This window comes from Megachile rotundata, chromosome 6 (genome assembly GCF_050947335.1).
Source record: "Megachile rotundata isolate GNS110a chromosome 6, iyMegRotu1, whole genome shotgun sequence".
NCBI classification, from domain to species: domain Eukaryota; kingdom Metazoa; phylum Arthropoda; class Insecta; order Hymenoptera; family Megachilidae; genus Megachile; species Megachile rotundata.
In genome coordinates, this window is record NC_134988.1 from 4,977,038 (window position 1) to 4,993,694 (window position 16,657).

Here is a 16,657-nt window from a genome sequence, read left to right on the forward strand (position 1 = left end):
TTATTTATCTTACTTGAAGTAATTGCTACTTCTAAGTACAGATGCCTAACTAAATACCTAACCAATACCTGAGTATTGGTACTCAACAACTAAAAACCCTCTTTCGAATAATGAATATTAATTAGAAATTCATACATCCAACTATTGATCAAATACCCTACTTGAAAATACTTGTAAATGCAGTAATTCTCCAAGGTCTTAATTCTGCCCTCAATTAAGAAAATTTTGAGCTCAATTAATGAAGGACTTTCCATTCACAAGTATCAGTGGTCAACCGTCATTGACTCAAGCTATCGATTACAGCGTGGATCATTCTTATTCGACAGAGTAAGAAGGCGGTGGCACATGAAAGAAGCAAATTAAGAAAAAGAGGAAGAAGAGGGACGGGATGCAAACTTATCTTGTTCTACTAGTGAAAGTACTTTAAACTCAAATCACGTGCTTCAGTTCTCTCAGGTATATCACCAGGTGAACTCTTACCGACGAGTTCAGTATCATCTTCTCCATCCTTTAATCCCTTAAGTCTCGGTGTATGTGTCTACGAATTAATCCAATTCCATTGATTAAACTAAACAATTATAAGTAACTTTGAGATTAAATGTAATTTCTTTAGTTATCTTTTGATCTTCTTCTATGTTCTATGTTCTGCGTTAACATTTGTGGTATTTTGCGAAATACGAAACAAGTGGACGAATGTATTGGCGAGAGCACTACTACATTTTCTACTGTAGGTTTGTACTAACTACTTTTTCGTTTCTTTTACTTTCGTGGGTTTTGTAGTAGTTTTGTTAAGACTTGTTATATTTTGGTAGTAATTTTGAGAGTATAAATTGTTAATATATGGACGACTTTCATGGTACTTTTATTAGGGTTTATTATTTTTTGTCAGTAGTCTTGAGAGTGGAAATTGTTAATATATGGGTAGTCCTTATGGTGATTTTATCAGGACCTACCATATTTTGGTAGTAGTCTTGACAGTATAAATTGGTAATATATAGACAATTTTCATAGTGGTTTTGTCAAGATTTATGATATTTTGGTAGTAGTCTTGACAGTATAAATTGTTAATACATAGACAATTTTCATAGTAGTTTTGTCAAGATTTATGATATTTTAGTAGTAGTCTTGAGAGTATAAATTGTTAATATATGGACAATTTTTACAATGGTTTTGTTAAGAGTAATAATACTTTGGTAGTAGTTTTTAAAATATAAATTTTTAATATAAAAGCAATTTTTATAGTGATCTTATCAAGACGCATGATTTTCTGATAGTAATCTTGAGAGTATAAATTGTTAATACAGTACCGACTTGTATAATCTATAATTACTAAAATATAAATTGTTAATACACGGTTAGTACTGATATTTTAAAACCTGTGATTATTAGATTTATGTGAATTGTTAATTTGTACTTGTACATTAATACCTCCTACAATCTGAATTATTAAAATTATGAATTCAAATTGTTAATACAGATAGTTGGGTAATTCTTGCAATGAAGTAGTATTTGTGTAAGTATTATTCGTTAATACATACATTATTTAATGTCATAATATTTAACTTTGATTTATTAGAGTCACAAGTTAAAATTGTTAGTACACATACATTACTAATTTTATTAGTTTATTACTATTAAATTTGTGACCATAGATTGTTAGTTTATATACATGAATAAATTCTACAGTTCTTACATATTTGATATACTAGTGCAAATTGTTAGTACTCATATTACTAATAATTTTTATGTTTTTCAATTATTCTTAAAAGAAGTATGAGCTGTTAATACATGTATAGTACGACCTTTATGATCTTTAAGTACTAATAACTAGTACTAGTACTAAAGATCTTTAAATACAAGTATAAATTGTTAGTACATACAGCAGTATTAAACCTTACAATTTGCAACTACCGATTTTAAAATTTGAATTTGCTAAATTTATACTTTTACTAAAGTATTAACACTTAAATACTTATCACATATAGTTGTACTAATCTTTACATTTGTTAATAGTACCATGCACACGGTTAATATACAAAGTTAATTATTCATGTATACATATACACTAAGCTTCTCAATTTTTAATAATTTTAGTCTTAAAAGTATAAATTATTGTTAATCCATGTAGTATTACATGTTACAATCTTTAACTATATTAGTCTTGAAAGAATAAATTGTTAGTACATATAGTTTTACCCAATGTGACAGTCTTCAACTATAATAATTTTGAAAATATAAATAATTGTTAATACATACAGTTTTAATAATTGTTACATTCTTTAACCATATTAATCTTGAAAGTATACATTGTTAGTACATTTAGTTTCACCAAATGTAACGACCTTCAACTATGATAATTTTGAAAGTATAAATAATTGTTAATGCACATAGTTTTCCAAATTGTTACATTCTTTAATCATACTAATCCTCAAAATATAAATTGTTAATACATATGTACCAACTGCAACAATCTTTAACTATATCAGCCTTAAAAATATAAAATATTGTTAATACACATTTTACCAGCTATGACTCTCTTTAACCATACAAATCTTGAAAATGTAAATTATTACAATATAAATAAACACAAAATTTAATTTTATCTATTTAACTTTTACAATTTTCTAACAACATATATTTACTAACATAAATTAAGAAGAAAGTAAAACTGCAATTACGAAAGCTAAAAAAGCAACTTTTTGTTAACCGAAATGTTACTCAATAAAACTGGTTGCTTCTAAAAACTATAAATCACTGTAATGAAACATCTACCTGCATTTACTAACATTACGTTTCAAATAACGACTCTTTCTATAATTAAAGAGCGACGTTTAAGAAATGCTCCTTGCAGATTCTTTACTTTCACTCGTCAATTGTTAATACATACAATACACTCATTCAACGCGACCATGTAAAACTTTTGTCTTATACGTCAAACAAAAGCAAGCTTAAAAAACGAACCATGTTTCACGTACATGCACGTCTAGGAAGTAAAAGTCGATCTTCTCGATCTTCATGGAGGTCAATTGGACATACCTTATGTAAAACTTTCCTCTCATCAAATGATCGTATATATTCTGTACATACATCATGTATACATATGCAATTTTCGTCTGCCGATTATTTAACACTTAACCTTTCGGTTTAATTTACTTTCTATTAACAAAAATTCTATATTTAATTTTTCTTACATCATACTTTATGTAACAGTTATGGTTTTAATATACAGATATTGTAAGTGTACTTTTAGTATTTTCTAGAAAAATTGATTTAAATATTAAAGAACTGTAAATATTTTTATTAATGAAAATACTATGATACATTTTTCTTATGTCACACTATTTGACCATAACAGTTATGGTCTCAGTGTATAAATATTACAAGTAAACTTTTAGTATCTTCTAGAAAAATTGGTTTAAATATTTAAGAACTACAAATATTTCTATTAATGAAAAATATATTACATTTTTCTTATGTCACACTTTGTGTAACATTTATGGTTTTAGTATGCAACTATTACAAATAATTTTAATATCATTTAGAAAAATTGATTTCAGTATTTAAGAACTATAAATATTTCTATTAATGAAAATACTGTACTACATTTTCCTTACGTCAAACTTTATGTCACAGTTATTAGTAAACTATTATTGTCAGTATATTTTTAGTGTTTTCTAGAAAAATTGGTTTAAATATTTAAAAACTATAAGTATTTTTATTAATGAAAATATCATACCACATTTTCCTTGCGTCAAACTTTATGTTACAGTTATTAGTAAACTATTATTGTCAGTATATTTTTAGTGTTTTCTAGAAAAATTGGTTTAAATATTTAAAAACTATAAGTATTTCTATTAATGAAAATATCATACCACATTTTCCTTGCGTCAAACTTTATGTTACAGTTATGGTTTTAGTAAATTAATATTGTAGTATACTTTTAGTATATTCTAAAAAAATTAGTTTAAATATTCTGTAATATTTTACATTGTTCTAAATAAACTCTTTTTGCATTTTATCTTCTTATACTTTATAGAAATTCTATATTTCATTCTTATCTTGTACGTTAGACTTCTTTATTTCACTTTTATATTACATTCTAAAAATTCTATATTTTAATTTTATTCTTATTATCTTAATAATATCATAATTGTAAGATAATAAGATATTTTAATAGATGTTATATATGCATATTATATTGTATATTATGATAATGAGATATTATTATCTTATTTAGAATGTGCTAATGAATATTTCCTAAACTGATCGTTTCTCAATGTAAATAGACCAATGATTTTTATAGAGAATGTTTAGCTACAACGATTAGTGTAGTGATTGTTGACCTTCATACATCCTTTACGCCACTGCCTACAAAACGCTTAACATCAAATTATGTTCCTTTCGAAATCATTTAACTTCTACTTGAAACATTTTCTGCTCTTATGAATAATTCCAAAGATATTCGAAGGATCATTTCAACTACCGTATAATTAGATGGTTAAAATGAATTGAGGTTAAGTTGATATTATATTATATTATATTATATTTCATATTTTAACTTTTATTTTTATATTTGTTTGATGTTTGATACTCATGTACGTACTTACATGCAACACTCTGTATATATAAAAGATAATATATTTCTGAATATTTTTTAGATAGTACTTGTTACATATTCAGAATATCAGTTTAAATATTCGGAAGAATTATTTTTTATTAGTTTAAAGTATTTAATTACTGATATCAGTTTAACTGATACAACTTTGTAACATACAACATTTCTACAATCAGAATAATAAATCAAGAACTAATAAATAACATTAATAACTAATAAATAACTAATATTGTAATAACATTACTTTTAAGATGTAAGGTTTCAATATCTAAAATATTCTTGCTTCATGAAGTTAAAACAAACTGAACAAAATTAATATTTGGTATAAATTATGTATTTAAAATAAAAGTAAAAACGTGTTCTACAAATATTCTTACAATAATCTAGAAGAAAAATAAAAATGTATATTTCCAAAAAATATATTCAAGATGCTTATAAAAGAAAATAAAATGTGAAGGTTGATTTATAATGGTCATAAACACTTGCATAAGTGTGTGTAACACTTGCAATACTGTGTGCCTAAATATATCATAAAACTTCGTCCAAAATTCTCTCTTTTTTAGCTTTTACTATTTCGTTAAATATACTTTAGTTCGATATATATATATTCTGAAATATATCAAAAGTTGTTTAAATAATAGATAATCGATGATATTGGATATGTAGATCGTATTTAGACGCTTACGAACACACAAAACAATGGCGGCCATTACTCGATAGAATTCACTGCATAGTTAACGATGAAGTAATCTTTCAATGTCAGAAGAATAATAAATTATCTTCTTTTCGATAGATTATTGTTACAAAAATAAAAAATTAGTGAAATCTTTCGAAATGAAATAATTTCTCGAGATAAAATTACACGTTCTATAAGATAACACAATACATTTGTAATAACAAATATAAACGGGTTTTCCTTTTACATTACATTATTTCTTCTTACATCATAGTGAAATGATGAACTTCTTACATCTACTAGGGTGAAATCCCTAACATGATCCTACAGTTCTATTAGACTGACCCCAGCCTATATTTAGACCACTTTCTCTTGGTATAATTACTGTTGCATTTAATTTTCACTAAAAATGTACGTAAAACATTTCCTCTTCAACAAGTAAACATATAAGCATCAAATGCGATCAATTGCAAATTTTATCACAAATTGTAAATATTAGAAATATTAAGAAAGTGTCATTAGATAATGAGTAGATGTTAATAAAAAAATATTGAAAGCTGTTGAACCGTTTAACGAGCTATTGGAAATTTAAAAACGAAGGAATCGAAGAGGAAGATTCGTATTGACTCATAGACAGGAAACGTAGTAGAAATCTACCTACTGCTGAGACGAGATTGCGATAGGATCGCTCTGGGAATGCAATTAGAACAAGGCTGTGAGACTACACAAAGCGAATGTACAGATGGCAAGTCCCAGTTAGCCGATTACCAAATGGAATAACACAAGTTATGCATTCGCAGATTGAAAGTTACACACACGTTTACACGTGATGCCAGAATACTTTCACACACGGACAGTATTACTTCTGTAACACTTTGAGGAACGCGTCGGAGTGACGCATCTTAAATTCCTTACTTTAAATTACGAAGATTAAGATAATTTATAATTTTAACACTACATTGCCTAAGGCAGTCATTTTGACTGCTTTTCAATTTCAATTAGAAAAACAATTGTGTATAGAATGGCACAGCTTCTTAGAATTGTGTGACTTTTTGTACAACATATAAATGCGTTTATTAATAATTGGAGTTACCTCCCCCCTCCTTCATTTCCGGTATATATATATGTGTTATACCTATATTGCCCCAAAGCAGTCAAAATGAATCAAAGTTTCAGTCTTTCTAGTGTTAAAGCACATGTGCACCATACGTTGGTAGATTCTTGTGTTAACTCTAATTATAAGTTTACCTAGGTTTTTACTAGGTGTAATTAACTAGGTTTTTAGGAACACATTAAAATGGCGCATCTGAAACTCCTTACTTTAAATTACAAAAATTAATGTCATTTTTCACATGTGAAATATATGTTGGTAGATTTAATGTTAATACTAGGTTTATCTATGCTTTTACTAGGTGTAATTACCTAGGTTTTCAGGAACGCGTCAGGATGACGCATCTTAGACTCTTCATTTTAAATTACGAAAATGAAATTAATTTTTAATTTTGAAGCACTTGTGCGCTGTTCCCTGGTAGATTTAATGTTAACACTAGGTTGACCTAGGTTTTTACTAGGTGTAATTAACTAGGTTTTTGGAACGCGCCAGAATGACGCATCCCAGTTTCCTCATTTTAAATTACAGAAATTAAGATACCGTTGACGAAATGTATGTTAACACTAGATTTATAATGTCGAGGTCTCTTCTAGGCAATTAACTAGGTTTTTAGAAACGCATAAAAATGACTGACTTATTTTTAATTACAGAAGTTATTAAGATACTTTTGTTGAAGTTATTAACTTCTGTCAAGGTGAATAATAATGAATAATTGTATAAATAACTTGATGTTTCCTTATTCATATATTTACCATTGTACTTTATATTTAATATAAAAGTAACTGCATATCGAACATTCATAAACCTAATTTAGTTCATTAATGCCTTCATAAACCTAACATTAATAGTAATATTACTACTTGAAAACTGATAACATTTTTGTGCGAAAAAGTGAAATATCTTTTTTTACAAAATATTAATGCAGTCTCTGTATATAGTTCCTTTATTATAAAATATAAATTATTTGAATATCGTAAACTTATTTGCCGAGTATTTTAAATCGAAATTGATCAAGTGGATGCATATGTACGTGCAACGTGTATGTTAATAAAATACATGCGCATAAATTAAGTTATATCTTGGATGATACGAATTAGTAATAATGCAAATTGACAAGATACATATTGAAAGGTATTATTTGTCTCGTATGCATATTGACAATAACAAAAAAGTTCTTTTGCTTTTTTGAGACAGATTTTTCAGAGAATACCTTGTGCGAGGTTTATTGAAATAAGTAGTATTATAAGTTAATGAATATTAAATAGTGAATACTTAATTGGTAATTAGATAGTCATAATATTTGAGTTTAGTGTTATGTATAGATATGTTGCTAAATATTATTAATGTTTTTTTGTTACTATTTATTATTCTTTTTATTTAATTTTGGTATTTAAATATTAGGTCATTAACACTTTAATGGCCGCTCACACATGTATGTGACAACTAATGAACTGAGGTGGTTGCTCATATAATTATTAAATTATTACACAAAGAAAAATATTAAAGTTGTATTAATTGTGTCATAATTGTTGTTTCCGTTTGTTTTACGTGTATGTTCGCACATGTTGCATTGTTTCATGAATTTATATGTATAAAGTATTTTCAATAAATTAATTCTTTAAAAATCTTGCCATGTTCTGACGACATTTCACTGCGTAGGCGGCTATTAAAGTGTTAGTACTTTTTATGTTTGTATTTAGCATTAGTACTTAAATATTATATTAATACTGACTACTAAGTAATAATAAAAAATATTAATAATATTGCTATTTAATTAATTTTGTATTTGATAATTAAATATAAATACTAAACATTAATACTGAATACAGATACTAAATAAAAGTTAAACTATTATATACATAGTCTAAAGTACCTACAAATAAATTTTGCAACCAGCTGTCACTAAAAGCTAAATGATCTTTCTTAACCATTTTAGAGAAACTAATGTATGAAGAAGATATTTCTCAACGCGTTGGAATGAAAAGTCTTCCAAACCCTCGTTACAATGAAGAAAACTGGAAAAGGGCATTGGTTTAATTTAGCATTATTTATCGTTTCATTTATAACAATCGGTAATGCAGAAAAGGTGAGGCACACAGTTATGCATAAATTTCATTCTACAATCATTAACAATTTACATATCTACTAATAACAAGTTTTCCTAAATTCTTCAAAATTAAAATTTTACTTTACAATTATAATTAGGAAACTTGTACGTAATTTAAGTGTAAATTTTTTTTTGTAACTCAGTGTAATAATTTATCGATTTACAAATTTATACACTTGACAATTTTCCAATTTGCATATTTAACAATTTTCCAAATTACAGATTTAACAATTTTCCAATTTCTCAATCTACCAAATTTCTAATTTATAGATTTAACAATTTTCCAACTTATCAATTTGCCAATTTTCCATTATATCAATTCATCGATTTACCAATTTATTAATTTACTAATTTACCAATTTAACAATTTACAAATTTACAAATTTACAAATTTACAAATTTACAAACTTACAAATTTACAAATTTACAAATTTACAAATTTACAAATTTACAAATTTACAAATTTACAAGTTTACCAATTTATCAATTTAACAGTTCACAAATTTACTAATTTACCAATTTACAAATTTATCAGTTTGCCAATTTTTCCAACGTTACCAATTTTTCCAATTTTCAATTTATCAATTTGTCAATTTGGAAATTTGGAAATTTGTCAATTTGTCAATTTGTCAATTTGGAACTTTGTCAATTTGTCAATTTGTCAATGTGTTAATTTGTTAATTGGTTGTTTCCTTATTTTATTATTTTATCAATTCGCTAATTCGTTCATTCGTTAATTTGTGAATTCTTCGACTTATAAATTTATATTTGCACAAAAAGTTACCATTTATTTCACAGCATAAACGTGAAATATTCCGGGAACAATTATTACCAGCACTCGGAGGTAAAATACCAGAGGAAGCTTTCAGAACTGATCGTTTGGCTCTAAATCGATTGAACAAGGAAGGCATTACAGTACCCGATGGTGTTATATTAGATGCTCGAAATGTTCATAAACATTCACAACATATTCAAACAATGCCAGAAGCAATACAGGTATGCAAAAACAGTAGACGACACACTTGTTAAAAAAATAAAATATTTATTTTTATCTTACAGAATTTACTTTCAATATTAATGATTCTTTATAATAATATAATAGTAACAATAATCTTAATTATTGCCCACAGATTAATAAATCTAATTAGGCTAATAAATAATAATAACATTACGTGAACTAAAATACTGTGTTATGATATATATAATTTACTCCATAATAGCAGTACCATAATTAATAAATAATACTGAATATTTGATTGTTCAAGGTGTATTTAACACAAGATGGACGATACGTGCCACCAGAAGGACGCTTCCAGTACAATCATCCAAAAACAGTAGACACAACATACGTGATTCGCAAACCATACTCCCATCACAAACATTCAAACAATCACGCCAACAACAAACATCGAAATATCCCGAAATCACAAGCTTACTCAAGTTTCAGACAATTTGTACCACCCTCGAAACCAGGAGTGTACAAACCCATTATAACACCTTCGTTGTTTCCCAATGGCGATTTGTTGGAACGAATTTATGTGCCAACGTGGAACATTCAATACGATTGGGACACCGTTTATCAACCGTTCGACGATTACATTGTCAACAACATTGCATTTTTCAACTCTCATCAGGTATTTTTGCGACATAAATATTTTATATATAAACGAAATATGTACAATAGTAGCAATACTAACTTTAAGCAAGGTGAAGTGGGGTAAGTACAGACTGGTTTTTGTAAAGTTGGTATTTAAATGTAAGTATTTTCAGTCTGCTATGTAAATACTTAACGCTGTCGATATCGAACACTTTGCACAATTACTACTATTTAATTAATATTAACTAGGACCTTAATTTTCCTTGTACGTTTTGATTTTGATAGGAAATTGTTTAAAATGTCAACTACTCTGCACTTTCCCCGAAAATGGGGTAAGAGCGTAACTTGAAGTTAAATACTTTGAAACTTTATTTCATGTGCAATGGGGCAAGAGCAGAATTATTAACAAATCCGCTATAAAATGCTTTTTACTGCATTATGCAAGTACTCTATACTGCAAACAAGTACTCTTAGCTGAAATATAAAAGAGGATATAGCGAAACAAAACAAGGAAAGAAACATACTAAATGGAGGAATTTCACTCATATTGTAATAAAAATAGCCTGTATACGCACTTGCCCCGTTTACGAACTTAATCCACTTCACCTTATAATTCTTTCAGTTAGTATTACTTAAGATTAATTAATTTAAGCAATACTTAAAATTAGTATTGCTACTTAAGCAGTAATACTAATTAAAAGAATTATGCGATAACTAATGTATAATATAAAATAATTATGAGTTAAGTGGGGATTGAGATGTAGGAGACTCGCGTTATATTACCGCTGAAAAAGAATGGAGAGAAATGATGAGAATCGTTTGAAGTAATTAGAAGTTTGGTTAAGGGTGACTCTTACATTAAATCATTTTTTTTAGATTAATTAATACTCAGAATATTCTATATAAGATTTGGGAGCATAGTGTTTGGAAAATGTGGGAAAGGAGAATTTAGAGATTTGGGAATTTTGGGATTGAAAATTTAGAGATCTGAGAATTTAAGAATTTGAGAATTTGGGAATTTGGGAATTTAGGAATATGAGTATTTAGGGATTTGAGACTTTGGAAATTAGAACTTTAGGAATTTGGAAATTTAGTAATTTGGAGACTTAAGAATTTCAGAACGTAGTGATTTGATAAATCTAGGGATTTGGGAATTTTGAAATTTTGAAATTTGGGAATTTGAGTATTTCAGAATTTGGGAACTTGGTTATTTAGGGATTTGGGTACTTAGGGATTTGAAATTTTGGAAATGGAGACTTTAAAAATTTGAGAATTTAGGAATTTGTACATTTAGCAATTTGGAAACTTAAGAATTTCAGAGTTTAGTGATTGGATAAATCTAAGGATTTGGGAATTTTGAAATTTGGGAATTTTGAAATTTGGGAATTTGGGAATTTAGGGATTTGGGAACTTTAGAATTTCAAAATTAAGAAATTTAGAAACTTAGAAGTTTAGGAATTTATATATAAAGAGATTTTGAAATTTGGAAAGTTGCAAATTACAGAATTAAGGAATTCTAAAATTTCATAATGCAATCTTTTCGACTTATCAAGGTTTGAAATTTAGAATTGTATATATAAGAAATTAGGAAATTAGGAAATTTGGAAATTAGAAAATTAGGAAATTTGGAAATACGAAAGTTAGGAAATTAGGAAATTAGGATCTTAGGATCTTAGGATCTTAGGAAATTAGGAAATTTATAAATTTGTTATTTGCACATCTAAGAATTAAATACCTTCAAATTTAAGAATTTTGAAAACAAGAATTGTCAAATTTCTCTAAATTAGAATTTTCAAATCGCTAGTCTTATTAACAGAGATGCAGTCAAGCTTAGATCAAGATTAGATTAGTTTAAGTCGTGTTAGATCAGGTTAAGGTTAAATGACATTATTTTCCGAGGCTACTCCATCACGCTCAACCAAGATCGTCCTTGAGCAGTAAAAGATTCAACGCAATCATCCCCAAAAGACATTTTCCTAACGTTCCTCCACATTAAAAAAAAGTTACATAAAATATTAAAAGTTACATTTGTAACCTCATTTACCCTCATATCACTTTTCATTAGCTCAGCAAATCGATTAAAAATCGTTTAACACGTTACTGCTGACGAAACATTGGAAATAGTTCTCTAATAAATAGGTTACACTCGCAAGTATCAAACTTTATTACTCGTAATAAAATATGGTTTATGGTTGATAAAAAGTGTATTAAAAGCATGTCGTAATAAAGAGAAAGAAAACCACAGACTACGAAAGAGAAACGCACATCGACACGCGAGATTCTTGTTTATCTAGTTGGTCCGAGTAGACCGCAATTTTCTAGGATTACTTATAGAGAAGGCCATCTAGTTATCCCAGGATCAAAACGCAGATGAAAGTCTACTCATGTACGTGTTTTCTATCGCGCGTGTATGCAAATAAATACGCGCTGCATACCGATAACGAACTATTATGCAACTTAATATTCCGTGTTGGAATCGTGAGAACTTCTCCAAAAATTCCAACGATTGTCATAAATCATTCATGCATTTCCTCTTTCTTTGATCAAATAGACAGTTTTCTCGGTGAAAAGAAACTAGGTATTTGTAAAATTTCAAAAATTAATAAGTTTGTCACTGGCGATTGTTAAGGTTGTTTTTATATTTATCATGAAAATTATGGATGGTTAGGTTATAACATTTTGAAGCTTTCAGTAAGATGCATTTGTTGTATTATCAATTTTATGAATATATAAAGAAATAAACACATGTGCATATACACAAGTTAAATAAAAACAAATATACGTACATATACGTACCTACACATACATACACATACATACACATACATACACATACATACACATACATACACATACATACACATACATACACATACATACATATACATATACATATACATATACATATACATATACATGTACATATACATATACATATACATATACATATACATACACATACATACATATACATACATATACATACATATACATACATATACATACATATACATACATATACAAATAAATGAGTCCATATTTATAATACAAATAAATGTATTAATACAAATAAATATGTAAGCAGATGTATAAATAGAAAAGTATATGCATGCATGAAATTTATTTTATAACAAATGATAATCAGTTACTAAAAGTTTCAGAACAATGCATACACTATAATCAACCTCATATACATATACAATGACAACTATAATTAACCTTGTATGTTACATGTATGTTTGTATGTATACTATAGTTTTAGAGTTGCTCATAATTATATACATTTTTGAAATTTGTAATAACTGACATTCATTGATAATAATTTGTTATAAAATAAGTATATGTATTATACATACAATTAATACATTTATTACAATACATGTACCATATGTATACATATAAAGTATACTAATTAAGTCACAATAATAGAATAACCTAACTATAGCTACATTTATGATCATTTTAAAACAAGAATGTTACAAAGACAACCATTTTGTAAAAATTGTTAAACTAACATTAAAAGAGAAAATGTTTGATTCTCAGATCATCGCCGATTACCAAGGATTCCTCAACAAGTTTCACGACAGATCCTCCAGACACATCGAAGCCCGCTCCAAAGACAAGAACCACAACGCTCCTCAAACTCGCGATAAAGAACCGAAAAATCCTAATACGGATTCTCAAACAGCATTTCACCAAAGTCCTAGGGTAAAAGGAGATTCGACTCGCTACACGAATCTCACTGAAATTCCGGAAACCGGTTTCACGTGCGATGGCAGGAGAGGATTGTTCGCCGATGTTCAAACTAAGTGCCAAGTGAGTAATGTTACCATATCGTTTTGATAACTTCTTACGACACATAGAACAATGTATGGTAAATATCATTGTGTGAAATATAATATATATATCATTGTATAGTACACAATGAATGTAATGAATTATGTTTGTTTTTTGTAGGTTTTCCATAATTGTTCTGGGTGGTCGAAAACGTCGTCGCTTTGTCCCGCAGGCACGGCATTCAGTGAAGTTAAGAAACGTTGCGAATGGTGGAACACGGTACAATGCAAATAATATATAAGTACATAGTAAATTATTATCAGTGGTAAATATTATGATAGTACGTTTACAACTTATTATAGAAGGGTGTGGAAGTGCCCTGGTGGACGATAGACATGTGCTTTGAACGCGTGAAAAAGGGAGGTAGACCTCAAAATTTCAAACGGTATTCACGTCGGCCTATTAGTGTCTAATTGTAAGATACTAATTTTTTGTGGTTTTCATTAGATGAAGTGGAGTGGTTAGATTAAGGCTTAAAAAAATTGTTATAACTATTGTTAGCGGACTTACTAGCAAGAGGTCATCTACAATATGTCAGTAACTGGTGCTAGTAGATTTACAAGTAGATATTTGAATTTAGGAATTTGGAAAGGGATTTGGGAGTTCAAGGATTTGAAGGAATTTGAGGATTTTAAGGATTTGAAGATGTAGATATTTTGGCATTTAGAAATTTGGGAATCTGGGAATCTGGGAATTTGGGTATTTAGCTATTTGGGAGTCTGAAGATTTGGGGATATAGGAATTTGTTGATGTAAGGATTTGGAGCTGAAGGGATTTGGAGATGAAGGTATCTAACGATGTAGGAATTTGGGGATGTAAGGATTTGGAGATATGGAGATTTAGGGATGTAGGTGTTTGAGAATGCAAGGGTTCCAAAATGTCGGGATTTGAGGATGTAGGAATTTGAGGATATAGGATCTTGGGGATGCAAGGATTTGAGGATATAGGAATTTGGAGATATAGGGGTTTGGGGAAGAAGCGATTTGGTGATGTAGATATTTGAGGATGATAGGATTTGGGAATGTAGGTATTTGGAGATGCAAGGATTATTGCCTTCTATTTCCAACAATAGTCCTGATACAAACAAATCAAGAAACACAAAAATTCAGCTACCTATTGACAAAGATAATATCACCAGTTACCAGCATAATAGAGATGCGTCCTCACTTCAAAAATTTTAAATTAATATATCCGAAACTGATAGACTGACGCGGATACCACTTGATATTTGGAGACTTCCCTCTCATGCCTCTCTAAAGGATAACATCCACCATGGCACTTCGATACTATATCCTTATAGAACAGCATAATGATAATTATAACTGTAATATTCTATTTAAATACTGTTGTTTCATAGAAAAGTACAAAAAATGTTAGTATTTCTAGAATAATAATTCACATACGAGTTTATACATAACTGCTAATAATAGAATCAACGAACAATTGTGGCAATGTAAATAAATATAAATACCGTCGTAACATTATTTATGAAAGTTTATTTTAATGGGTATTTCGTTGATAATTAACCCGTTTAATATGGAGTTACTCTCGTGACGCACGTTGCAATTCAAACTTGAGAAACTTCAATCATATTTACACCACGATTAAGTTTTCAATTCGATACTAATTAAAATTGCATCTAAAACACAGAGTAGACCAAAGGCGGCACTCCTGTCGGCACCGTTGATCTCCCGAAAACTCTGTCCTTTTAAATTAGTTGCACAAACGAGCGGGAAATTTAAATTGAGCAAATCTACTTTCATGTCAACCTCTAATAATTTGAAATATATTTGTAATAAATTTTTTGTATATTATTAATGTTGTCTTTCAAGATATTTGCATCAATTTTATGACGTTGAAAAGTTGAAAAAGAAAAGAATATACGAAAATGATTACTCTAGAAAATATATTTGAAAAATATGCATTACGGAAATGATTATTACAAATAACTTATAAGAAAATGAAAAGCTATGTGTTACAAGAAATTACAGATGAATGTCTTACGGAGATATGACAAAATATTTATTACAAATAAATTACTGGGGAATGCGCAGGTTTATACTATTCTTTTTCGACTACCATACTTGTATACTATGCGCTTACGATTTCTATTTCTGGTCATTGTACGTGAAGTTAGGTTAGGTTTTATTGCTTCAGTCGAAAATTGTATCTATTTCTATTCTTTGGTTGAGTTAGGTCAAGTTTGACTGATTTAGTTGAAAGTTATGTTAGGTAACATACGTATATTATAGTTTCACTGCTACGATTTCTGTTTTCTATCGTTCTAAGCTAAAAATTGTGGTCTACTGGGGATTTACTATTATAAATTCTATTTAGAACATTTTTAGGTTAAATCAACTTAGGTTAGGTTTTACTGATGCAGTTGAAAATTATGTTAAGTAACATTATGTCTGTTATAAATTTACTATTGTAATTTGTATTTAGAATAATTCTAGGTTATGTTAAGATAGGTTAGGTTTCATTGGTTCAGTTGAATATTGAATTAAATTAGTTGTGTCTTCTGTCTCTCTCTAGGAGGTGGGTTTCCTTATTTGGTGTCGCCTCTTATTCCATTCCTATTCTTTCTTTAAAATACACACACATATTTCAATTGTATTCGTTCATTTTAACAACACAGCGGTAATTAGTTAACTCTGACGCAACTGCCGAAGAAAACATAAATAAAGGATCTGGTGATTATAAAAAGAAAACAA

At 28.3% G+C, this 16,657-nt stretch overlaps 1 protein-coding gene across 5 annotated transcripts; it reads left to right on the forward strand.

Annotated features, from left to right (window-relative positions):
* Window positions 1-439: 439 nt before the first annotated feature.
* Window positions 440-15,427, forward strand: LOC100880025 (uncharacterized). 5 transcript variants are annotated; one of them, XM_076532547.1, is made up of 7 exons: window positions 460-530; window positions 687-731; window positions 8,339-8,488; window positions 9,308-9,505; window positions 9,775-10,143; window positions 13,650-13,922; window positions 14,064-15,427. In XM_076532547.1, the coding sequence occupies exons 3-7, from the start codon at window positions 8,408-8,410 to the stop codon at window positions 14,175-14,177; spliced, it is 1,035 nt and encodes a 344-aa protein (XP_076388662.1). In that variant the 5' UTR covers window positions 460-530; window positions 687-731; window positions 8,339-8,407; the 3' UTR covers window positions 14,178-15,427. The 5 variants fall into 5 exon arrangements, with proteins under 5 accessions (XP_076388661.1, XP_012153715.2, XP_003700293.2 ...); XM_076532548.1 differs by having other exon boundaries at window positions 462-530; window positions 687-727; XM_012298325.2 differs by having other exon boundaries at window positions 444-727.
* The last annotated feature ends 1,230 nt before the right edge of the window (window positions 15,428-16,657 follow it).